Below are 26,135 nucleotides of genomic sequence, written 5' to 3' on the forward strand. Positions count from 1 at the left end.
ACATTTTTTTGGTATTGTTTGTGTGTGCAAGTATTCAATGATTTTTGTATACGCTTGTGTGTGTGTATGTGCTTTAAGTATTCAATGAAATAAAAAAAAAAGTAATTTTGGTGTAAAAATTGAGTGTGGGGTTTTTCAAGACCCCCTAACGTTTATGAGAACACATTCTTTTAAAGCATTCACATAACCACAGATACAACCCACACATTCTTCAAGAACATTCACACCACAAGTGTAACTCGCATTTTTCAAGAACAATGAACATTTCTCACAACCCACAGATAAAACCCACACTCTCTTCAAAAAACTTTCATACAACCACAAATAGAACCGAACTATCATTGTCAATTCAACTGAATTTATTTCTCTTTTGTTTGCTTTTCAGTTGAAATCAGTGATTTCCCAGTTCCAAACAGGGCCATGCAACCATTACAGTGTACCTGCATACAATCCATGTTAGTGAGATGGCCCAAGTTTCCACAAACTTCAGTGATTTTGCACTTTTACTAAACTATTCACAATGACTGGCATTTTTCCAACTTAATGCATGCAATACACTTTTGACCTCAACAGGGACAAAGGGTTAATTAAATACAGTCACTTTCAACATGCCGACAGTTTTGCAAGTTGGGGGGGAAATGCTTCCATGCGTTACTGCCTCAATTGAAAAGGGACGTTCTTCACTGTCACATATTCAAAAGGAGTGATATCATGAACACAGGATATTTCTCACACCTACCCGTTCCAAACCAGGTGTTCTTGGGTCTGCACATAGATCATCAATCCATACACTGCACACAGGAATCTTATCAAGTAGGTTTCCCTGGTGGCTGTGTTGGCGGCGGTGTTTTTTTTATACATTTTTTTATCTTCTGTCCGTCTTGCCAGACTTGCGTTTTCCGGCAAAGAGGTGTTTGGGTTTCATGTTGAGGATGACACGGTCACCCTCTCCCTTCTTGGCCTGGTGGTTACGCGGCTTCTGGGCCTTGCGGGAAATCTTCTTCGCCTTCGTCACCATCTGTGGAGGACAGGAAAACAACACATGATGGTGGGGTCCTTTGGCACCAAATGGGAAATTGTCTGATATTTGTAGGCTTCTGATACTCTCACTACATAAGGAATTGTCTATCCTGGTCAGTACATAAAGAATAATCCATTCTCGTCACTAAAAAAGGAATAATCCATTGTTACAGCACAAGAAATGATCTATCCTTTGTAATGATCTAATGTTACAGCACAATAAATGATCTGTCCTATGTTACTGCAAAAGAATAATCTATCCTGGTCACTACACATGGAATAATCTATTGTCACTGCACAAGGAATTATCTCATGTTTGAATATTTATTATGGATTTACATTCTAAGTACTAGGCATAGCAAAAATAAACCCACTGCATTTCTGTCTCACCCCAAAAGTATATGTAACCAACTACATCAAAGAAAAAACAAAACGGGTGCTGGCTTTGCAGTGTTCTCCACTTCATCATTTGGTGTCATGTACTGAACTATGTCAAACTGATGTTGACTTCGACATGGCAAGTATATACACCACCAAACAAGGAGTATAGTTCAAAACTCTTCTTCCTGTTTGTCCCACACCTTAAGTAACTACAACATTAAAAAAAAAGAAACGGGTAGTGTGTTTTCTGGCAGTGTGTTTTCCAACTCCTCATTTGGTGTCACATAATGAACCATGTCAAACCAATGCATTTGACTTTGACAAGGTAAATATATACACCACCAAACAGGTGCCGCAGCTTCTTTGATTTCTCTGCATAGTGGACTAGTAGTCTGGACGGGACAGGAATCCAGACCCCTGCTGGAGTCTGCACCAGTGGGTCACCATAAAGTATGTGTAATTAAACAGAATAATTCAAACTCTTCCTGCTTGTCCCATCTGTTAAGTAATGTGTGACCAACTGTAACACACACACACAAATTTAATTTAAAAAAAAGAAAAGAAAAAAAAAGCCCTGTGATGGCTTTGCACTGAAGACCAACTCACTGTTTCATCCCTCAGCCCAGACCTGTCCCTGGTCTGACTGCGTGTGCGTGAGGCGGTGACGCTGCGTGCCTGTGATGCTGAGGCGCTGCGACCCTCAGCCGACTCCGAGGGTCCGGCTGACTCCTCCCTCTTCCTCTTCCGTCCTCTCTGCAACGTGTGAGTGACAGGCGTGAAATCAGCCAGGAAATCGTCCTTGCATTTTTAAACCATCACGTGCTAACTGAAGAGATGATGATTGTGGAATCTGTTAACCACTGTTCATAAGAATAATAATAATAGTATTCATATAGTGCTGAATCTTGTGCAGAGACAAATCAAAGCGCTTTCACACCAGTTATTCACATGCATGCATAACTCTAAAACTGGAGAAACTGAAGACAAGGAAGAGGCAGGGGAGGGAGGCTATCTTGGGAACGGGTGGGTTTTAAGGCGTAAAGTTTCAAGCGGTTGGAAAAAAAAAGTGAGAGGAAAGGACTTTTCAGATTTAAGTACCATATTTTACAGACCAAAAGACAACTTTTTCCCCCCCCCTGAACTTAGACCAGTGTGCCTTATAATATGTACACCTATGTAGGTTAAAATCTGTCAAAACACTGCCATCAATCAGAATCTGAATCAGTTTTACCACTGAACACGAAAGCAAGACATGCATGGCAGTACAAATGAATGAAGCCTTCCCATCCCATGAATCAGAATAAAAATGGCTCACAAACAACACACCGGGGGAGTGTGCACAGGAAGGATTCAAGAAGGCTGACATCGACAGAGCAGCCAGGCAAGCAAATGACAGCAACATTAAAGATACTTTCAAAGACAACAACAGGACCCCCTCAATGGCTGAAGGTGAAAACATGGCTGCAGCAGTATCAATCCACCAATCAATGCTGGTCTTTTTTTAAAGTGCGTCCCATAATACGCTTCACTTTATGGTTTGTTACAAACTGGAAAGCACTTAGAATTTGAAGTATGCGTCTTCTCTGTCTGACGCAGCCTGTAGTTAGTGAAATACAGCATACTGCATGGAGGAGAGGGGGAACTTTAAGCAGGGTGGTGCTCATTCATCAGATTCCAAGTGATTTGAGATACTTTAATCTATGTAAATGCTTTAACGCGCTATGTAAATGTACTCTTTATTACTGTTGTTGCTGTTATTATAATTATTATCAAATCCAGAAGAAATGATTATGCAAATCTGAATGACTGAACAAGCTGAAAACTGAAAGGTGAGCAGAGAAAGTCTTTGACAGCACACAACAAGGGAGGTAACTCACAGCCAGGCTGGCGGATCTGGGCATTATGGAACGGTTGTTGTTCCTCTTGTCGATGGCCTCCAGGCGCTTCAGCTTCCGCTGCTCCTGAATCCTGTCAAGCACAAACCACACAGTCAGCAAAACGCTCTGTGTCATCTTGTTGCTGAATCCTGTCCAGCACAAACCACACAGTCAACAAAACGCTCTGTGTCACCTTGTTGCTGAATCCTGTCAAGCACAAACCACACAGTCAGCAAAACGCTCTGTGTCACCTTGTTGCTGAATCCTGTCAAGCACAAACCACACAGTCAGCAAAATGCTCTGTGTCACCTGGCTGCTAAATCCTGTCAAGCACAAACCACAAAGTCAGCAAACGCTCTGTGTCACCTTGTTGCTAAATCCTGTCCAGAACACACAACAGTCAGCAAAATGCTCTGTGTCACCTTGTTGCTAAATCCTGTCAAGGACACGCAACAGTCACCAAAACGCTCTGTGTCACCTTGTTGCTAAATCCTGTCAAGCACAAACCACAGTCAGCAAAACACGCTATGTCATCCTGTTTCTGACTAACATGACAGTGCTATACAGCCAGCTGGTCAGATCGGTGGACTCACAATCTGAACATCTTGGGTTTTGATCCTGTTATCTACAACTGGTGTTGTGTTGAGTCGTGTTGTATTCGTCTTGTATTTGTACTGTATTACTCTTTCTCACAGCAGATTTTTTTTTTGTGTGTGTGTGTATAATACAGGATGCTCTGCTTAGATATTTTATCTGATCTCCCATGTCAAACTCATGCAAAACTACCGGTGTGTTCTGGAGGTGTTCAGAGATTACTATCGCATTTGAATTCAGCTAAATATGCATGACATGTTTTACTTTTTGAAATCTTAGTTCAAACTTCATCATGTAAGTCTCTGCATCAGACTCAAAAAAAGAAAAAAAAAAAAACGAAAAAAAAAAAAGAAGAAAAACATAGGGAACCTGTTTTCAATAAGTTCACAATAAGAAAATGTCAAAACTAAGTAAAGACACATGGACATAAAACCCTGGCCTAAGATTATCGACCAAAGAAAAATACTGAATCTGTTACAGTAAAATGTACGCTCCAAACAGTAAGTCTCCACTACTTTTCAACTCATCGTCACCAGTATATTTCTAACAGGCCCACACTATCCTAAAAGCAACAGCAAATGCTGCAACGCACACACAAAAAATGAAAACAATAAAATTTTTAAAAAGACTGAAGTAAAAACACTGACACACTGAATATTGTAACTGTATGACAGTCAGTCATGTCTGACTATGACCATCACAACAGCAATGGAGGAAACTGCTATTCCAACTATCTGGTCTAGAATTTGATCGTAGTGGAGAGTATCTTGCCCAAGTTACATCCCCACTCTCTAAGCCAAGTGGGTTATAGGACAGTCGGCGTTGGGATGGTTCTCAAAGGCCAACAAAACCCCAAGGCTGCAGTGTAATCTTGCCTCCTTGTTTGAGAGTCCTAGTCCTTCACAAAAGACAAAGCTGTAAATGACTTCCCACTGCAGTGGAGAAATGGAGAAACCATTGATCATACAGCTCTCACTTTGCTGTTGAATAAGAAAAAGACAACAACAAAAACAAAAAAACAAAAACAAGCAAGAACTGACTTTTCCAACTGTGCCTCCAGCTCCTTCTCGTCATCGTCCTCACTGGGCAGGTCGTAGAAGCCAGCCTCCTCCCTCAGTCTCTCCTCCTCCATCAGCTTGCCCAGTTTCTGATCACACACACACACACACACATCAATGTCTTGCAAACCATCATCATACAGTATAGTATAGTACAGTATACTCCTCCTCACTAAAAAAAAAAGTCACTTGTGCTGGTCAGGCAGAACGCTGGCCATTAAGGAGAAGCGTGAGCGAAGGAAGCAGGGCTCAACTTCTGGAGACGCTTTCCCTTGCAACACCTGTGGGAAGTGCTGCGCATCCAGAATCGGCCTCTTCTCCCATATGAGGACACACACCGACAGATAAGCCTGCCTGCCTACTCATCCGTTGGACCGATGGAAGACTCCATCAGTATAGTATAGTATAGTCAAGTATTGTATTGTATTGTATTGTATTTGTATTGTATTACATAGCATTGTATTGTTTTGTGTTGTGTTGTAAAGGTTAAGTGTATGATTACTGTTAAGTGCAAGGCTACAAGTATAAAGGCTGTTAGATAAGGTTACAAGTATAAATGTTAAGTCTATGGCAAAAAGTATAAAATTTGTCAAAACAAAATATGAACTGTCTATGGAATCCTGCTATAGAAGATGGTACGTAGACACGCGCACGTATTCATGCACACACACACACACACACACAGAGTTGAAATGTTCAACACACAGCACCTAAGGCACTTGCTGTTATCTCTTTTGTCTCAGCCAGAATGACCTCAACCCATTCAAGCTTTTCAGTGCACACACGTACACAGAAAAACACACACACACACAGTGACAAGGAACATACAGTATCAATTTCTGGGTCGATGAAGTCTGCCACATTTTTCCCGTTGAAGATTTCAGGGATGTTGTCGTATCTGTCAGCAGGGTTCTTCAGATCCCACTCCTCTGTTAACACACAACAAAATGTGTACACGTTTATTACACACACTCCTCTGTAGACACACAACAAAATGTGTACACGTTTATTACACACACTCCTCTGTAGACACAACAAAATATGTACACGTTTACTACACACACTCCTCTTTTAACACACAACAAAATGTGTACACTTTTATTAAACACTCCTCTGTTAACAAACAACAAAATGTGAACACATTTACTACACAAAGCTACACATCCTTTGTTTAAGCTTGTGTGTATGTTTTGTATAGTTTTAAAATTATCCACATTCCAAACTTTTGGGGAGGGGGGGGTTATGACAAAGAAGAACCATGCAATTTACTTGGGGCTCACAAACATACTCAGACAATGTACCGGTACTTGTGGTCACGAATGTATTCTTCTAATAATGTTTATAACAATGTTCTTGGGCTTACAAATATACAATAATAATTAACTTAATTAAGGTCACGAGCATACTCAAATGATAATGTACTTGGAGTCACAAACATACTGAAATGATAATGCAGTAGGGCTCACACTTTAATAATAATGGACTATCGGTCATAAAACATACTCCAATAACAATATATTTGAGGTCACAAACATTCTCTAATAATAATGTACTTGAGGCTGACAAACACATTCTAACAAGCTGTAAATGGATTTAGAAATTGGAAAAAAAAAAAAAAAAAAAAAAAAAAAAAAAAAAAAAATCTGAAACAGAAAAAGCAGCGTTTTGTTTCAGCAAACATGGTTACTAATCATTACAACCAACCACTCATCAAAAATGTTTTCCTTTGTCAGCGACATGACAACTCCCACCCACCACCTCTTTATTAAAAAAAAAAAAAAAAAAAAAAAAAAAAAAAAAAAAAAAAAATCATTATTAGCTGCACATTCCTTACTCTCTCGTTAAAAGGAAAAGAAAAAAAAATGTTGAAGAGAAACATGCATCAATGACACCAGAAATGCACAAAGCACAAGCAGTCATAAAAGGAAACAAACAGCACAACAACAATAACACATACAGCCATCTTCATACACACCACAAAGATACACATGGCAACCACCCTTTTGCATACAGACCAACATCCACATCAATTAACACACAACAGACACATAAAACTTACACACAATACACATTTCTATGACTCACTTCTGAGATCCAGGGTGTAATCATCGCCTTGTTCCAGTTCAATGTCACGCTCCTGTCACACACACACACATGATGTATATCATCCCTGTACACACAATTTCTTTTCTCACCCTTCTGTCTAAATTTCCACATCAGTGAATCTGCATTTCTGAACTACAGCCTCTATCCAAACACTATGTTTGTGAGCAAGTTATGCTGGCAAAGGTTTGCACACACACACACCAGCACATATTTGTCCATAAAGTTACCCCACATAAAGAATCTCATGAAAAGATTACATCTCATAAACACGACTTCAAAACCTGCCTGTTTACCAGCCCTCTTCAAATGTAGCAAAGGTTAAATGTTCAACAGTCTTTAACTCTTTCCCTGCAAAGTTTCTGTGTGAAAAACACTCCTCAGCGCCAAATATTTTAGAAATGATGCCCTCAGTCACAGGCTTCGGCTCATGTCAAAACAACACAATGGATTGGTTCACTTCAGGGGACAAAGGTTAGTCATTGTTCTATTGGCAGGAAACTGGCTGCAGCTGTCAAGCTTCGTTACAGTGTGAAAAATGGTCTTATCAACATGACCCCTCAATGCTGACAAGTCACCCATGGCGGTGCACTGTCATCTCAAGTCGCAAACAGTGGTGAAAGAGTTAACAGGCCACAGAGGCAGCCAGTCCATATCCACATCCATTTCTGTCTGGGGTTCGGAAAAGGAAGGCCGGGCCCAGCCCTCTCCTTCCTTCATTTTAGCCTTCCCCAACCAAAGTCAGGTACCCATTTATGCTTGGGTGGAGTGAGGAAAATCAGAGTGAAGTGCATTTCCCAACCAAAGTCAGGTTCCGATTCACACCTGGGTGGAGTGAGGCAAATCATAGTTAAGTGCCTTTCCCAACTGAAGTCAGATACCCATTTACACCTGGACAGAGTGAGGAAAATCAGAGTGAAGTGCCTTTCCCAACTGAAGTCAGATACCCATTTACACCTGGACAGAGTGAAGTGCCTTTCCCAACTGAAGTCAGATACCCATTTACACCTGGACAGAGTGAGGAAAATCAGAGTGAAGTGCCTTTCCCAACTGAAGTCAGATATCCATTTACACCTGGACAGAGTGAGGAAAATCAGAGTGAAGTGCCCTTCCCAACTGAAGTCAGGTACCCATTCACACCTGGGTGGAATGAGGAAAATCAGATTGAAGTGCCTTTCCCAACTGAAGTCAGATACCCATTTACACCTGGACAGAGTGAGGAAAATCATAGTGAAGTGCCTTTCCCAACTGAAGTCAGATACCCATTTACACCTGGACAGAGTGAGGAAAATCATAGTGAAGTGCCTTTCCCAACTGAAGTCAGGTACCCATTTACACCTGGACAGAGTGAGAAAAAACAGTGAAGTGCTTTTCCCAACTGAAGTCAGGTACCCATTCACACCTGGACGGAGTGAGGAAAATCAGTGAAGTGCCTTTCCCAAAGTCACGGCACCATACCAAACCAAGGCCTCGAACCCTGATCACAGATGAACAGGAAATCAGAAATCCAGAGCCTAACCAATTCTACCACTGTGCCTCTGTGTGGCAAAAGCCTGTTGAAGAAAACATTCATATTCGCTTTCCATTTCAAAACCTGCACACCAAAACATGAATCAATTCAAGGTGAAAAGAAGAAAAACAGGGACTATGACTATATACCTAATGGATCATACTGTGGATAAACCAACTTAAGTTAAACGTCCCACTTAAAAAAAACAGAAGGAAAAAAGAAGAAGAAAAAAAAAAAAGAAACTGAAGTATAGAAGCTGTCATGGCAGGTGAGTCCCTAGATGATTATGGAAAATACTGCGCAACAAAGGTTTTCCTTTAAACAAACTTACTGAAAAATATCATTAAAGATCCACCACAATGATGTGTTAAGTATCTAACTGGTAAACTGGGGAACTTTGTTTTCATGACACTTGATCTGTTCTTGTCTTGCAGTGCATGAGCTTTGTTTTCCGCGTCAGAAGGACGGCTGCTTTGAGTGCTGACTTAACTCTCTCCATACGAATGGCGAAAGAGACGACGTTAACAGCGTTTCACCCCAATTATCACCATCAAAATATTGCAAGCGGTGAATGTTGACAAACAATACCACAAGTCTGACGACGGAAGCTAAAGGTTGGGTCATTGAGACACCCACTGGACATCCGAGGGGTCTGTGTAGAGGAGAAGAGAGGACTGGCCGTACTGAGTGAGTTAATGGAAACATTTAATGCTTTCTATGTGGCATTTAAAAAAAAAAAAAAAAGAAAAAAAAAAAAAAAAAAAAAAAAGCAAATCCCTCAACTATCAACCACCCCAGCAGAGAACAGGGCGAAGGGGAGAGAAGCCACACCACAACGCAACACCCACCAGTTTTCTCCTCTTGGCAGCTTTCTCCTTCTTCTGCTGGACGCCAGCTGGTATGACAGGGGGTCTGTCCTGCAAACAGACCATTCTGATCCCGTCACTTCACGGGTCACTGAGGGGTTGGCAAACGTGCCTACTGTTTCAGAACAGCTGAATTTTGTTACGGAATAGGATGTGTGTCTGTGTGCACATGTGTCAGTCAAAAAATATTTTTCACCCTTGAAGTGAAGAATATAATTGTCAAGAAAATATATGTAATCAATTTCCACACTGAAAGATTATATTCTGTCAAGAAAATACATGTAATCAAATTCCAGACTGATTTAGGCCATCAAAAGTCAAAATCTTATTTCATGATGGAACACTGAATAAGCAGCCACTACTTTTTATTTAATTTTTCAATAATAAATCAAGCCATCTGAAAAATAAGAAGAAAAAAGAAAAAAACAAACAGAAAGTAAATGTGAAAGGTAAAAAAAAGTACAAACAAAAACAAAATACATACCTCAATTTCTCTTTCACACATAGAAATGCAAACACTCATGCTCATGCATGATTACTTCACACCTTCCCTCTTTTACAATGTGTGTGTGTGTGTGTGTGTGTGTGTGTGTGTGTGTGTGTGTGTGTGTGCAAGCGTGCATGCGTGTGTGTGTATGTGTGTGTGAATTTTTGTAACCATTTTATTCTCTTATTTGTATCAATGGTTTGCACTATAGGCCCCTGTGCTAAGGGTGCAGCATTATCATCATCATTTACTATTAAAAACTGATAACTGTTGTGGCTGCAGATCACATGTTACATATCACATTCCATAGAAAAATTGGAAAAGATAGGATTTTTAGGGAAAATAAAATAACATTATCAAACAAACAACAGCAAAACAAAAAACAACAACAAAAAACAAACAAAAAAAACCCACCCACCACCGAAAAACAACAACAAAAATCAAAGTGCACAGTCCCCAAAACAGAAAGATACTCATTGGAAGTCACATCCTATTCCCTTAAACGTTTTTGTTAGCATAAATTATTTATGTGTCTAGGTATGTGTGTGTGTGTGTGTGTGTGTGATGAGGGGGAGAGTGGGGTGGTGTGGGAGGGTGGAGGGCGTGTGTGTCTTGGGAGATGGGGTATGCAAAAAAAAATTTTTTTTTTAAATCCCTTGCATAATGACTAATGATATGGTAAAACTTGTGTGCAGTGATCCTATCCTAGGGAGAAAAAAAACAAAACAAAAAAAACCCCAACAAAGATCTCACTGTCTACTCACAACATCATCCCTCTTTTTGGGCATGGCCACAAACAGTCTGTTGGCGACGTCCTGAACTCGTTTTGTGTTCAGCTTGCTCTCCACACGGAAATCCAGCAGACGCTGACAGGCCTGCAGACAAGAGTTCACTGTTAGGATGGAGAGAGAGAAGAGGAGGAGAAATATCTGTCCATTTGTTTCTACACTTCATCCTTCTGATGCATCCCCAAATTGGCAAAAAGCATTCAGGCAGGAACACCCACCCACACACACACACACAGATACAAATACACAAGCACACACATGAAATGTACACATACACACATGCCAACACTCATATACATATGTGCAAACACACACACATACACAGCCATACATGTACACACACACAAGCAAGTGCACACAGCTTAGAGTCAGTTTAAATAAATACTTCTGTGTCTGGAGTACTCTCCAGTTTGTTTCAGAAACAAAAGCAGTAAACAAAAAAAAAAAAAAAAAAAAAAAAAAAGGCAAGAAACCTGGCAACAGAAAGTGAAGTTAACAATTTCTTCTGTAAATTGTCTAAAAATTTTTTTTGACAAGTCTTAATAAAACTCACTTAAATTTCTGACAGTTTATTTACAACAACAGTAACATTTTAACTCATTATTTCAAACATGTGTTCATTATCAAAGAAAGAAAAACGAAAGAGATTCGGAAAAGAGTGACAGCAAACACTGAAAACGTATTACTGTTTAAAGGCCAAACTGTGACAGGAGAGATGATGACTGTGGAATCTATTAACCACTGTTTCATTCAGTTGGGGAGGAAAAGCGTGTCTGTGACCTTTGTACAGAAAGAAAAGTGAAAAGTGTCTGTGACCTTTGTACAGAAAGAAAAGTGAAAAGTGTCTGTGACCTGCATACAGAAAGAAAAGTGTCTGTGACCTGTGAGAAAAGTGTCTGTGACCTTTGTACAGAAAGAAAAGGGAAGAGTGTCTGTGAGCTTTGTACAGAAAGAAAAGGGAAGAGTGTCTGTGACCTTTGTACAGAAAGAAAAGGGAAGAGTGTCTGTGACCTTTGTACAGAAAGAAAAGGGAAGAGTGTCTGTGACCTTTGTACAGAAAGAAAAGGGAAGAGTGTCTGTGACCTTTGTACAGAAAGAAAATTGTGACCTGTGTACAGAAGGAAAAGGGAAGAGTGTCTGTGACCTGTGTACAGAAACAAGAGTGTCTGTGACCTGTGTACAGAGACAAAACAGTGTCTGTGACCTGTGTACAGAAACAAGAGTGTCTGTGACCTGTGTACACTGTGACCTGTGTACAGAAACAAGAGTGTCTGTGACCTGTGTACAGAGACAAAACAGTGTCTGTGACCTGTGTACAGAGACAAAACAGTGTCTGTGACCTGTGTACAGAAACAAAAGAGTGTCTGTGACCTGTGTACAGAAACAAGAGTGTCTGTGACCTGTGTACAGAAACAAAAGAGTGTCTGTGACCTTTGTGCAGAATCAAGAGTGTCTGTGACCTGTGTACACTGTGACCCGTGTACAGAATCAAGAGTGTCTGTGACCTGTGTACAGAAACAAAAGAGTGTCTGTGACCTGTGTACAGAAACAAGAGTGTCTGTGACCTGTGTACAGAAACAAAAGAGTGTCTGTGACCTGTGTACAGAAACAAAAGTGTCTGTGACCTGTGTACAGAAACAAGAGTGTCTGTGACCTGTGTACAGAAACAAAAGAGTGTCTGTGACCTGTGTACAGAAACAAGAGTGTCTGTGACCTGTGTACAGAAACAAAAGAGTGTCTGTGATCTGTGTACAGAAACAAGAATGTCTGTGACCTTTGTACAGAAACAAAAGAGTGTCTGTGACCTGTGTACAGAAACAAAAGAGTGTCTGTGACCTGTGTACAGAAACAAAAGAGTGTCTGTGACCTGTGTACAGAAACAAAAGTGTCTGTGACCTGTGTACAGAAACAAAAGAATGTATGTGACCTGTGTACAGAAACAAAACAGTGTCTGTGACCTGTGTACAGAAACAAAACAGTGTCTGTGACCTGTGTACAGAATCAAGTGTGACCTTTGTACAGAAACAAGAGCGTCTGTGACCTTTGTACAGAAACAAAAGTGTCTGTGACCTGTGTACAGAAACAAAAGAATGTATGTGACCTTTGTACAGGAACAAGAGTGTCTGGGACCTTTGTACAGAAACAAAAGAAAACAGTGTCTGGGACCTGTGTACAGAAACAAGAGTGTCTGTGACCTGTGTACAGAAACAAGAGTGTCTGTGACCTGTGTACAGAAACAAGAGTGTCTGTGACCTGTGTACAGAAACAAGAATGTCTGTGACCTGTGTACAGAAACAAAACAGTGTCTGTGAGCTGTGTACAGAAACAAGAGTGTCTGGGACCTTTGTACAGAAACAAAAGAAAACAGTGTCTGTGACCTGTGTACAGAAACAAGAGTGTCTGTGACCTGTGTACAGAAACAAGAGTGTCTGTGACCTGTGTACAGAAACAAGAGTGTCTGTGACCTGTGTACAGAAACAAGAGTGTCTGTGACCTGTGTACAGAAACAAGAGTGTCTGTGACCTGTGTACAGAAACAAAAGTGTCTGTGATCTGTGTACAGAAACAAGAGTGTCTGTGACCTGTGTACAGAAACAAAAGAGTGTCTGTGATCTGTGTACAGAAACAAGAATGTCTGTGACCTTTGTACAGAAACAAAAGAGTGTCTGTGACCTGTGTACAGAATCAAAAGAGTGTCTGTGACCTGTGTACAGAAACAAAAGAGTGTCTGTGACCTGTGTACAGAAACAAAAGTGTCTGTGACCTGTGTACAGAAACAAAAGAATGTATGAGACCTTTGTACAGAAACAAAACAGTGTCTGTGACCTGTGTACAGAAACAAAACAGTGTCTGTGACCTGTGTACAGAATCAAGTGTGACCTTTGTACAGAAACAAGAGCGTCTGTGACCTTTGTACAGAAACAAAAGTGTCTGTGACCTGTGTACAGAAACAAAAGAATGTATGTGACCTTTGTACAGGAACAAGAGTGTCTGGGACCTTTGTACAGAAACAAAAGAAAACAGTGTCTGGGACCTGTGTACAGAAACAAGAGTGTCTGTGACCTGTGTACAGAAACAAGAGTGTCTGTGACCTGTGTACAGAAACAAGAGTGTCTGTGACCTGTATACAGAAACAAGAGTGTCTGTGACCTGTGTACAGAAACAAAAGTGTCTGTGACCTGTGTACAGAAACAAGAGTGTCTGTGACCTGTGTACAGAAACAAAAGAGTGTCTGTGACCTGTGTACAGAAACAAAAGTGTCTGTGACCTGTGTACAGAAACAAAAGAATGTATGAGACCTTTGTACAGAAACAAAACAGTGTCTGTGACCTGTGTACAGAAACAAAACAGTGTCTGTGACCTGTGTACAGAATCAAGTGTGACCTTTGTACAGAAACAAGAGCGTCTGTGACCTTTGTACAGAAACAAAAGTGTCTGTGACCTGTGTACAGAAACAAAAGAATGTATGTGACCTTTGTACAGGAACAAGAGTGTCTGGGACCTTTGTACAGAAACAAAAGAAAACAGTGTCTGGGACCTGTGTACAGAAACAAGAGTGTCTGTGACCTGTGTACAGAAACAAGAGTGTCTGTGACCTGTGTACAGAAACAAGAATGTCTGTGACCTGTGTACAGAAACAAAACAGTGTCTGTGAGCTGTGTACAGAAACAAGAGTGTCTGGGACCTTTGTACAGAAACAAAAGAAAACAGTGTCTGTGACCTGTGTACAGAAACAAGAGTGTCTGTGACCTGTGTACAGAAACAAGAGTGTCTGTGACCTGTGTACAGAAACAAGAGTGTCTGTGACCTGTGTACAGAAACAAGAGTGTCTGTGACCTGTGTACAGAAACAAAAGTGTCTGTGATCTGTGTACAGAAACAAGAGTGTCTGTGACCTGTGTACAGAAACAAAAGAGTGTCTGTGATCTGTGTACAGAAACAAGAATGTCTGTGACCTTTGTACAGAAACAAAAGAGTGTCTGTGACCTGTGTACAGAATCAAAAGAGTGTCTGTGACCTGTGTACAGAAACAAAAGAGTGTCTGTGACCTGTGTACAGAAACAAAAGTGTCTGTGACCTGTGTACAGAAACAAAAGAATGTATGAGACCTTTGTACAGAAACAAAACAGTGTCTGTGACCTGTGTACAGAAACAAAACAGTGTCTGTGACCTGTGTACAGAATCAAGTGTGACCTTTGTACAGAAACAAGAGCGTCTGTGACCTTTGTACAGAAACAAAAGTGTCTGTGACCTGTGTACAGAAACAAAAGAATGTATGTGACCTTTGTACAGGAACAAGAGTGTCTGGGACCTTTGTACAGAAACAAAAGAAAACAGTGTCTGGGACCTGTGTACAGAAACAAGAGTGTCTGTGACCTGTGTACAGAAACAAGAGTGTCTGTGACCTGTGTACAGAAACAAGAGTGTCTGTGACCTGTGTACAGAAACAAAAGAGTGTCTGTGACCTGTGTACAGAAACAAAAGAGTGTCTGTGACCTGTGTACAGAAACAAGAATGTCTCTGACCTGTGTACAGAAACAAAAGAGTGTCTGTGACCTGTGTACAGAAACAAGAGTGTCTGTGACCTGTGTACAGAAACAAAAGAGTGTCTGTGACCTGTGTACAGAAACAAAAGAGTGTCTGTGACCTGTGTACAGAAACAAAAGAGTGTCTGTGACCTGTGTACAGAAACAAAAGAGTGTCTGTGACCTGTGTACAGAAACAAGAGTGTCTGTGACCTGTGTACAGAAACAAAAGAAAACAGTGTCTGTGACCTGTGTACAGAAACAAAAGAGTGTCTGTGACCTGTGTACACTGACCTGTGTACAGAAACAAAATCACCAAGTACCTACCTCGTTCCTGACGGCCATGACACCTTCCTGGGACACTGTTGACATCTGGAAGAAAGGGACGCTGTCTGATGACAGACCTTTCACCAGCTCCTGCAATCACACAAAAACATTAACAATTTAAAAAAATGATAAACAGATGAGATGATAAACTGCGGTCTGTATGCAGCATGCACTTGGCGCACCGGAAAAGAACCCATGGCAACGAGAATGTTGTCCTCAGGCTATAATCTGTAGATGCAATCCACTCTGACGGGTACACAAATATATATGCATACACTCAAAGCCTGACAAAGCGCACTGGGTTGCGCTGCTGGCAGATTTGGTGCAGCGTATATGGATTTGTCTGAACGCAGTGATGCCTCCTTGAGAAAGCAAAACAGAAAGAAACCCCACAGTTGCCAGTATTTTCTCCCCCTCCACTAGACCCTGAGTGGTGGTCTGGATGCTTGTCATATGGATGAAACAATAAACCAAGGTGCAGCATGCACTCAGCGCTCAAGAACCCACGGCAACTAAAGGGTTGTCCCTGGCAAAATCTGGTAGAAAAATCCACTTTGATTGGAAAAGAAATAAAATTAAATCCGGCAGGAATGTCAGACCCCTGCCGGAGTCTGCACTAGTGAGGCAAGGCCTTCAAGACTCACTTGTGATAAATTAAGTCCCCTAGCATTAATTACAGAAATTACAGAGTAATTTCCCTTTTTTACTATCTGCACCAAAACGTTTGCAAAATAAATAAAAATTCTATGCTTAGCAAAAGAAGTTCATGTTTGAACAAAAAATGATAAGAGTGACTCCACTTGTTGTTGTGTCAGAATAAGAGGTCAAAGTGCCAAGTTTAGAGAATACAAAAAATATAAATATAACAGTAAATGCAGTTTGCATATAATTAGGCTTCTTTTTTATTTTTTTGTGCCCATCCCAGAGGTGCAATACTGTTATAAACAAGATGACTGGAAAGAACTGAATTTTTCCTATTTTTATGCCAAATTTAGTGTCAACTGACAAAGTATTTGCAGCGAAAATGTCAATGTTAAAGTTTACCACGGACACACAGACACATGGACACACACACAGACAACCGAACACCGGGTTAAAACATAGACTCACTTTGTTTACACAAGTGAGTCAAAAATTGCAGGCAGGGAGAAAAAAAAAAAAAAAAAAAGAAAAAGAAAAAAAGAAAAAAAAAGCTCTCAGTGTAGCACCACACTCTCTGTGGGTAGAACAGCCTGAATTTTACACAGAGAAATCTGTTGTGACAAAACGAATAATACAATACAATAAAACAGAATACAATTTAACACAATACAATGCAACACAAAGTAACAGGAAGTGACCTGCTTGTCTTGGGGCAGATCCTCCAGAGTGATGACATCGGACTTGTTGGACACGACCATCAGTGGCTTGTTCTTGAACAGCGGAGTGATGGAGTGGAACAGGCTCACCTGAAACAGCACACAGTCCACCGTACTGACAATGCTGGTGTTCTTTCCCCCTCTGAATCTAATACATTTATTAACAAAACATCACACCTACATACCTATAAAGTGAACATATCTATCTCCCTCTCTCTACATATATTTCAGTAGTATGAAAAGTAAAAACACAACAAAATAAAAAACCCAATGTTGCAGAAAACTCATAAAAACAATGTGATTTTCTGTCTGAATGTGTTATGAGGTTTGCTAATACTTAATATTTGACAATACATCATAATTCAAAAAAAAAAAAAAAAAAAAAAAAAAGAAAAAAAAAAGAAAGAAAGTAAAAAGTAGACAATTTTAATTCTATTAAAAAAAAAAAAAAAAAAAAAAAAAAAAGCAACACTCCATCTCATCTTTATTAATTCCTTGATTGTGTCAAAGTCTACATAACCACTATCATGACTATTTCCCCTCCCACTCACCACTTACCCTGGAGTACACATGGACTAAATATCATTCAATCCACAGACTCAACCATCAACTATCCCCGCTACTATCCATGATGATGTCACAACAATGTTAACACACAGACCTAATGGCTTTTGCCCCTACGGTTTTCTGTTATTATGAACGTTACCTATTTTCTGGTATTATGAACTTTACCTGTTCTTGTATGGTTTTCTGGTATTATGAACGTTACCCGTTCCTCTACGGTTTTCTGGCATTATGAACCTTACCAGTTCTTCTACAGTTTTCTGGCATTATGAATGTTACCTGTTCCTCTACGGTTTTCTGGCATTATGAATGTTACCTGTTCCTCTACAGTTTTCTGGCATTATGAACCTTACCTGTTCCTCTACAGTTTTCTGGCATTATGAACCTTACCAGTTCCTCTACAGTTTTCTGGCATTATGAACATTACCTGTTCCTCTACAGTTTTTTGGCATTATGAACAGTACTTGTTCCTCTACAGTTTTTTGGCATTATGAACATTACCTGTTCCTCTACAGTTTTCTGGCATTATGAACAGTACTTGTTCCTCTACAGTTTTCTGGCATTATGAACAGTACTTGTTCCTCTACAGTTTTTTGGCATTATGAACATAACCTGTTCCTCTACAGTTTTCTGGCATTATGAACAGTACTTGTTCCTCTACAGTTTTTTGGCATTATGAACATTACCTGTTCCTCTACAGTTTTTTGGCATTATGAACAGTACTTGTTCCTCTACAGTTTTCTGGCATTATGAACATTACCTGTTCCTCTACAGTTTGCTACCTTTCCTCTACAGTTTTCTGTTATTATGAACGTTACCTATTTTCTGGTATTATGAACTTTACCTGTTCTTGTATGGTTTTCTGGTATTATGAACGTTACCCGTTCCTCTACGGTTTTCTTGCATTATGAACATTACCTGTTCCTCTAGTTTTCTGGCATTATGAACCTTACCAGTTCCTCTACAGTTTTCTGGCATTATGAATGTTACCTGTTCCTCTACGGTTTTCTGGCACTGCTCGGACAGGTCCATGACAAAGAGAACGATGGCCCTCAGGTGGGTGAGGGCGGTGATAGCCTGCATCTCTATGGTGTTCATCTCCTCCATGGGGTGGTCCAGGATTCCTGGCGTGTCCACAACCTTCACACACACACACACACACACTGAGTGTTTCTCAAGGATGCGTAACTGCTTTCAAACAAACCCATATATACGCTTCTCCACATCCACAAGGCAGATGCCTGACCAGCAGCATAACCCAATGCGCTTTGTCAGGCCTTGAGCGCATGCAGGTATATTCTTCAGGGTTCCCAGGTGGTGGGCATGAAGCCAAAAAAGGACCTTTAAAGGACTTTATAAGGACCTCAAATCAGTTTAAAAGGACCTTTGCCGACATGACTTTACAGTACACCCCAATCTATTTGACATGCAGAACAGCTGACACTTACCTCTCATAAACGAAGAACAGCTAATCCCATTTGACTGTCGTATTTAGTCTTTGCAATTCACGTCACTGTAGGCTAGGCCTAAGCAAAGCAGCAGCAGCAGGCTTGACTCACAGCCACTGTACCACGCTTCGCGTCTGCCACCGAGCAGAAAGCGCACTACTGTTAGGGCCTAGGCCTATAGGCTGTATCCTCCTACAGTAAGTACTGAGTTTCAGACGATCATGTCAGCATCTTTCAACGCGCTTTGCAACTTGCGGTTTTGGGGTCGAAGGTGTTTCAGTTTCGTTCTCAAGTCTCTTTCTCTTCATAAAACAGGACTTAACAGTACCTTTCAAAAATTAAAAGGACCTCCTGATGAGTTAAAAGGACCAACTTGCTGAATCAAAGCACTTAAAAGGCCTTTTGACCAAAATCCAATTCCTAAGGACTTAAAAGGACTTGAAAGGACCCTACGAACCTTGTTCTTGTACCTATGAGAGTGGATTTCTTCTGAAAGAAACACATGTTGCCATGGGTTCTTTTATGGCAGTGCCCCAAGTGCATTCTGCAAACAGGACCTCAGTTTACTGTCTCATCCGAATGACCAGGTCCTTAGTATGATTTTCCAGGCACACTTGGGAGAAAGGGTGAGACTAGGATTCGACCTCATAGACATTGTATTGGCAGATAAGGGTCTTTACCATTCTGCCACCTTCCTCCCTTACAATGCAAACTGTGATACACAATGCATCTCTCAAGTGTTCATCTACCCCACTACATGGTCCAGGATTCCCACTGAGTCCAGCACACAAACACAAGCACACACACACAAACCGCATCTTTGCAGTGTTTATCTTCTACCTGGTGTGTCCACAATGTTCGTGCGCATTCACCACTTTTTTGGGGGGAGTGGCCCCAGAATCTAAGAAATGTTGTTTTTTAAATGCTGACAAATAGTGATAAGCAATGACGATGCTGCAATGTGGGTCCATTCACATTTGGGACTGCTTCACAAGGCTGTAGTCTCACACTGTATCCCAGCATCAACCAGGCTGAGCTACAGACACCCATAGTGTTCCTCCGGGAGCAACACTCCCACGGACACATCTGTGAATTGGATGACCCTCAACTGTGTGGTCTCGATCTTCCCACTTGAGCACACAGCACTCTCAAGCTTGAGCAGGAGAAATATTCATCTCCCCTGCTCACATACATCCTCAGATATTTTTCTCTTTTTCATTCACACCACAGGCACACACACACATAACCTACACATACATACATGGTGGCTTACCTGGTAACGGTTGAATTTATAATCTGTATGGCCAACATACAGACTCTTGGTGGTGAAGGCATAGGGCTGGACTTCAACATCAGCGTTTGTGATCTGTGGTTAACACAGAAATAACCGCTGTTGGCAACATGCATGACTGACACCAATGCAACAGTGGACCACTGAGACTGGTGCACAGATTGTTTTCTCTTTAAAAATAAATAACAACGAACAGATGCTCTGATTCATCAGATGAGACAATTCCAAAATGCCAAAGTACTATCATTCAAGCAGAAAGAAATGCACAAACAAACCATTAACAAACAGATAATGACTTTATAAGTAATACATTTCATCAAGCTCATGTCCAAGGAGAAGTCTGATATTAACACAGTGAATGGGAGACAGTTGTAAAATGCAGTATAGCTTTCAGACATTTTGTTTTAAAACAGTTACTGAACTTCTTGTTCTTTTTTTGTTTGTTTTGTTTTGTTTAAAAAGTTACTGAACTTGTTTTATATTACTATCCTGCAATCAGGTTTACTCTAATGCCCCTTTGGCTTGACAGACCTGGATTAATGCTTCAACTCAACCGGGCAAAACAGCAGTCTCTCCTGTACATCAATAATACCCAATTCATGTCCTCTATTTCCTTTGTTTTTGTTTTTTTTAACTAACATTTCCCCTAAATATTCCAGCATTTGTTCCTTGTGTTGCTTCAGGTATCAACTTGCACAAGTCTCCCCCACCTTTTTTTTCTCACTCATGCACAGTTCTTTGTGTGTGTGTTGTCATCTTAACCAAGGACGACAACTACTTTGTGTCTTACCTTGTTGATGAAGCTGGACTTGCCGACATTGGGGAAGCCACAGATGATGATGGTTCTCGTGTTGGGGTCGATGGATGGCAGACGCGACACGTGCTGTCGCACCTCTTCCAGGTAGGTCAGGTTCTGTGCCTGGCGCTTCAGGATCTTCACCATTCTGTGACAGGTGGGAGAACCATTGTCAGGTGCACAAACCACCACAGAGATGGAAAAATCATCACCATTCTGTGATGCATGTTTCTCTACAAACCACCAAAGAGATATTAAAAAAAATGACCATAACCAAAATAACAAGGAAGTAAGCAGTTTGGTATTGCATGGATTCACTGAATGAGTAAAAAAAACCAACAAAGCCACCATGTCTTATCAACAGCAAACTATAATGCAGAAAAAAAAAAGCAAAGAAAAAAGTAGAAATGCAAATACAAAGCATGAGGATTTTTATCTATTTCCAATCCAATAATGAAAACATATCTTACATTTTGTCATGGTAACTTAGTCTTAATTTCATGTCAAGAAATCATCCCTATTCAGAGAGATCAATTCCCTGATCACAGCTGTGCGGTGACTTACCTTCCCAAAGCAGCCTTTTTCAACTGTTTGCAGCGGTACAAAGTGTCTCCATACTTCATCAGACGTACATAGTCTTTCGCTACACTGCAATATCAAATTCAAACATAAGGATACATTGACATTCTGCAAATCATTCCCATCCTGAACAGCCATATAATGACATTCATAATTAAAACAGAAAATGTTTACGAAACAAAATCTTATCAAGAAAACTGGAAATAGTTATATAAAATAAAACTCCCATCAAACTCATCTTTCACTCGATCATCAGCAGCTTACTGAAAGTTTTATAAACCAGGAACTAACAATTCATAATTCAAAATCATTACAGGCCAGAAGCTGATCCCAACAAGTTTTTTGCTTGTTTTGCTTTTGTTTTAATGTCCAAAACGACAGAAAAGAAAGACAAGAGTAGAAATTTGAATGGATAAGAAGTTTCTTTACATGTACAGTCTAAACATTATAACTGTTATGACCAGAAATGATCGAATCACACATTGACAGAACTTTTATAATCTTACATGACAAGCTTATCTATCATCGTTATCATCAATGCATGGAAGTTATACCCCAGCCCTGAGATAACCCTTTTCAGTGCTTTAGATTCTTTTATGTGCACCAAGGACATGCTGCATACAGGATTTTATTCTTAGTTTATCATTTCAACAGAATGACTAGCACCCAGACAACTGGTCTAGCAGAGAGGGTAGTAAAAATACTGGTCCACATAAGATCATGAGACTTGAACCTGTGAACACTTGCTTCCTCGTAGGAATCCTAGTCAGGCGCAAAACCACTATGCAACCGCTCCACAAGAATATGTTTTGAAATGCTACCTCTGAACATGTAAGAAAGCAATAATTTAGTTTTCCAAGAGCTACCTATCAGTCACTAATGCCTTTCAAAGAACAACAAAAGCCTGACTCACTTGTCAATCAAGTGGCGAGCAGTGTTGATCTGTCCCAAGGCCAGCTTGTAGTGGTCTCTGTTGTATAACAGTGACAGCAGGTCACAGTAGAAGGGATGCAAGTCCTGTCAACCAATAATGTGTAAACATGTTTTTCACAAATGTACATACCTAGAGACACATAGTGACACACAAGCACTCATACAGAGCTATCACTGCATTAGATACACTAACACATATGCTGATAGTGATACAGCCTTTTGTCTATACACACTCACATCTACTTATCATATATGTAAAAGCTCAACAAAACTTGTCACCTTTTCCACTAACAGGCAAACTAAGCTGATTAAACTTCATTCAGAGAGTGTTAAACTGTAGGTGACATCTCAAACAGAGAGAGACAGAGAGAGAGAGAGAGAGAGAGAGAGAGAGAGAGAGAGAGAGAGAGAGAGAGAGAGAGAGAAACAGACTCGGATGGAGTGACACACACACTAGAGACAGGCAGAAACAGAGTGAGACAGACTGAGAGAGACAAACACTTTTACTGTTTTAATAACCAATGGTTAGGAAGACGGTAATCCTCAGATAACTCAAAAATGTGAACAACAAGGAGCAAAAGAAAAAAGGAATTGTGCAGACAATCAAGAAATGTACCTATGCTATGATTTCGTAAATTCATTTAACTGATAATTACATATTGCTGTACTTCAATTTTCTCAAGAAGTGTTGATACAAGCACTGATGATGATGCAAATGAATAAGAAATGACTCATAATGTCATATAGAATACTAAAATGGACATTAGAAGAAAAACAAACTATAATAATACAAACATATCAAACAATGACCAATAGTCCAAATAACTTTCCCAAACTTCTATATTGCTCTTCTCCAAGCAGGACATTGAAATTTCATTAAATAAAGCTAAACATCACTTTATCAAAGCCTGCACAAATCAACCAAGGAACATCACTTTACCTGGATGTTGGGAAAATCTGTGATGATGGTTGACAGCTTGTCATGGATGGTCTGTTGGCAGTATTTGATTTTCCGCATATAAAATCCACGTATCCTCACAATGCTGTAGTGTTTGTGAATCACTGTTGGTGTCTTTCTTTGTGTCTTGGAAAGGACAATGTCAACCAAGTCCTGGGGAAAAAGATGCAAAACTAGTTCAGGTTCAAAGCAACATGACATCTTATTTTACACACAGACAGACAGACACATAAGTTTACATGATGGCAATGGAATTGGAAACTCTTAGTTCAGCATACTCTGTATGATTAAAAGACAACAACAAAAAAAACCATGGAGATCTGTGCAACTATCTTTTTCATTTGTAAGAATTTGCCACAGTATTTTTTTTTCGTTCCATTATGATAATCAAATACAGTGTTGCAAGCACTGTCAAGAATGGCTCAAATTAGTCAAAATCAAAACTAGAACATGTGTTGAAACAGAACCAATATTCTCCAAATTACTTTTCCTCTGATACTTTCAAAGTCTGTTCCTAACTGTAACATTTGACATGCTGAAGGTCTTTATCATTTATGATTTCATACTGACACAATTGATTCTACACAAGCCAGTTTCCTCATAAAAAGAACATGATCTTTTTGATTTAATCAACACAGACTTTAAAGAGACATTCTATTTGTGTGTGAATGGGAGAGGGGTGAAGGAGAGCAGGGTATGACTGGGACGTGAGTAAGATTTTCTGGCTTTCGCTCTTTTCTTTACACAAATACGAGACTTTGTGCCATTGTTATGATTACGTACCAACGTATCAAATCATCATCACTGCAATATCAGTCAGTGCGGGTGAATGGTTAGACGACATTGCCACATGGCAATGACAGACCACATGTTTCATCTGAGACTGATCGCATGACAGTAACAGAACCATCAAAGGATGAACACACAATTTGAGTAATATTAAACCGACAAAATCGTAGTAGATAATAAGAAGGAAAATCACATTAACGGCGGCACAATTACCTTTGACGGTGGAACCACTGTAATTCTCTTGAAATTGTACCTCGACTCCATCTTGACAAACTTAAAAGGAAGTGCCCGTCTGAAGAACGGCAACTCTTGGATTACCGGAAGCACATGTGACGATAGTTTTCATAAATACCGAAATAGAACACATAAATGTATTTACTGTCTATGCTATCTCTTTCACGTGAACGGTTGAGTCAATAAAAATTCTTATCTATGAAATCTCAGCTTTTGCGTTTGAACAGCGAAAAGATGAAACATTCCTTCACATGCTCGTCTGTGATTTGGACGGAGCTGTAAGTGTAACTTGAACAACCACAAGAATAGTATTCTTGTCCTGAACAACAAAAGACACAACTGAAGTCAAACAAAACCTTTTGTTTGTGAACTTACTGTTCACACACACACACACACACACACACACACACACACACACACACACACACACACACACACACACATACACACACGCGCGCGCGCGCGCGCGCGCGCGTTTGAACAGAAGAAATCAATTACCGCGGTGTGTGTGTGTGTGTGTGTGTGTGTGTGTGTGTGTGTGTGTGTGTGTGTGTGTGTGTGCAGTGCGTGCATGTGTGAGTATGCACAAGTTTTTATTTTGATATGGCACTTGTATGAATCCTTATTTCTACTGTATCTGTGTTTGTGTATGATTTTCAATTTATGTTCGTACCTTGTTATGTACTATCCCCCCTCAACCCGGGCCCCACCCCCCAATATTCCTTGTGATCCCGGTACACTTGGTCACGGTAATAAAGACATCAGTTCTATTCTATTGTTATATAGTTAGTTATCAAGTTCTAGGTCAGAATCCCGACTGACCCTTTCTTGAGTGAAAGAATGATCACAATAATGATTGTGGTCGCTTAAGAAGAAGAAGAAGAAGAAGAAGAAGAAGAAGAAGAAACCACAGACGTATGTAGCAATGTTTCTACGTATATTACCCGATAGATACACATGCACACCACCACCCCCACCCCTTCCCAAACACGCTCCTCTGTCGCAAGCAAACGACTCTCGGCAGCACATGGCGTAATTTAAGCTGCTTTTAACTCAAACAGGTTGATCACACATTTCGTAAGTTAACGTAAAATATCAGCAACTGAATAATGATAGTGATACTGTTCATGATAATGGTGGCGTTTATGATGGTGGTGGTGAGTTCTAACACCTGACAAAACTTTCCCGGGGTTATGTATCTCGTGTCTGGTAGTCTCACTGTACTGTAGGGGAGCATGTCGATACAACGCCTTTCTCGATTGCTAAAAGAATGCCCGCGTGTCGTGCGTCAGTGCGTGCGTGCGTAGGTGCGCCGGTGCGTCAGTGCGTGCGTGCGTGTGTGTGTCAGTGTGTGTGTGTGTGTCTGTGTGTGTGTGTGTTCCCAAAGTAACCTTATAAAGACATACTGCACAAAGCATGACTGTTCAATTAATTTTGTTTTACCCAATCAGTTAGCTTATATATAAACCATGAAAAAAAAAAGTCAGCTGAAGTGTAGTGCGTCAGTTGCGTTGCTTGCGATGTAAAGTGAATGTGAATGGCGAACGAATTAGCCACAACAAAATCTTACCGTGGCAAAATCAGTATTATTTCGTTCCTTAACACACTATCTCCCCTTAATTAAGGCTGTCGAGTTGAGTTCTAGCTCTG

The 26,135-nt window shown here is 40.3% G+C and overlaps 1 protein-coding gene across 1 annotated transcript; it reads right to left on the reverse strand.

Moving 5' to 3' along the window:
* Positions 1–341: 341 nt before the first annotated feature.
* On the reverse strand, positions 342–24,563 carry LOC143290531 (GTP-binding protein 4-like). Its single transcript, XM_076600055.1, has 17 exons — positions 24,465–24,563; positions 23,445–23,615; positions 22,485–22,588; positions 21,557–21,640; positions 20,987–21,140; positions 20,179–20,271; positions 18,448–18,597; positions 16,876–16,983; positions 15,536–15,625; positions 10,661–10,771; positions 9,392–9,460; positions 7,016–7,067; positions 5,759–5,859; positions 4,913–5,019; positions 3,279–3,369; positions 2,008–2,154; positions 342–1,018 (listed from the first exon to the last, which is right to left on the reverse strand). The coding sequence occupies exons 1-17, from the start codon at positions 24,513–24,515 to the stop codon at positions 866–868; spliced, it is 1,836 nt and encodes a 611-aa protein (XP_076456170.1). The 5' UTR covers positions 24,516–24,563; the 3' UTR covers positions 342–865.
* Positions 24,564–26,135: the final 1,572 nt, after the last annotated feature.

Source organism: Babylonia areolata, chromosome 15, assembly GCF_041734735.1.
Source record: "Babylonia areolata isolate BAREFJ2019XMU chromosome 15, ASM4173473v1, whole genome shotgun sequence".
Classification (NCBI taxonomy): Eukaryota; Metazoa; Mollusca; class Gastropoda; order Neogastropoda; family Buccinidae; genus Babylonia; species Babylonia areolata.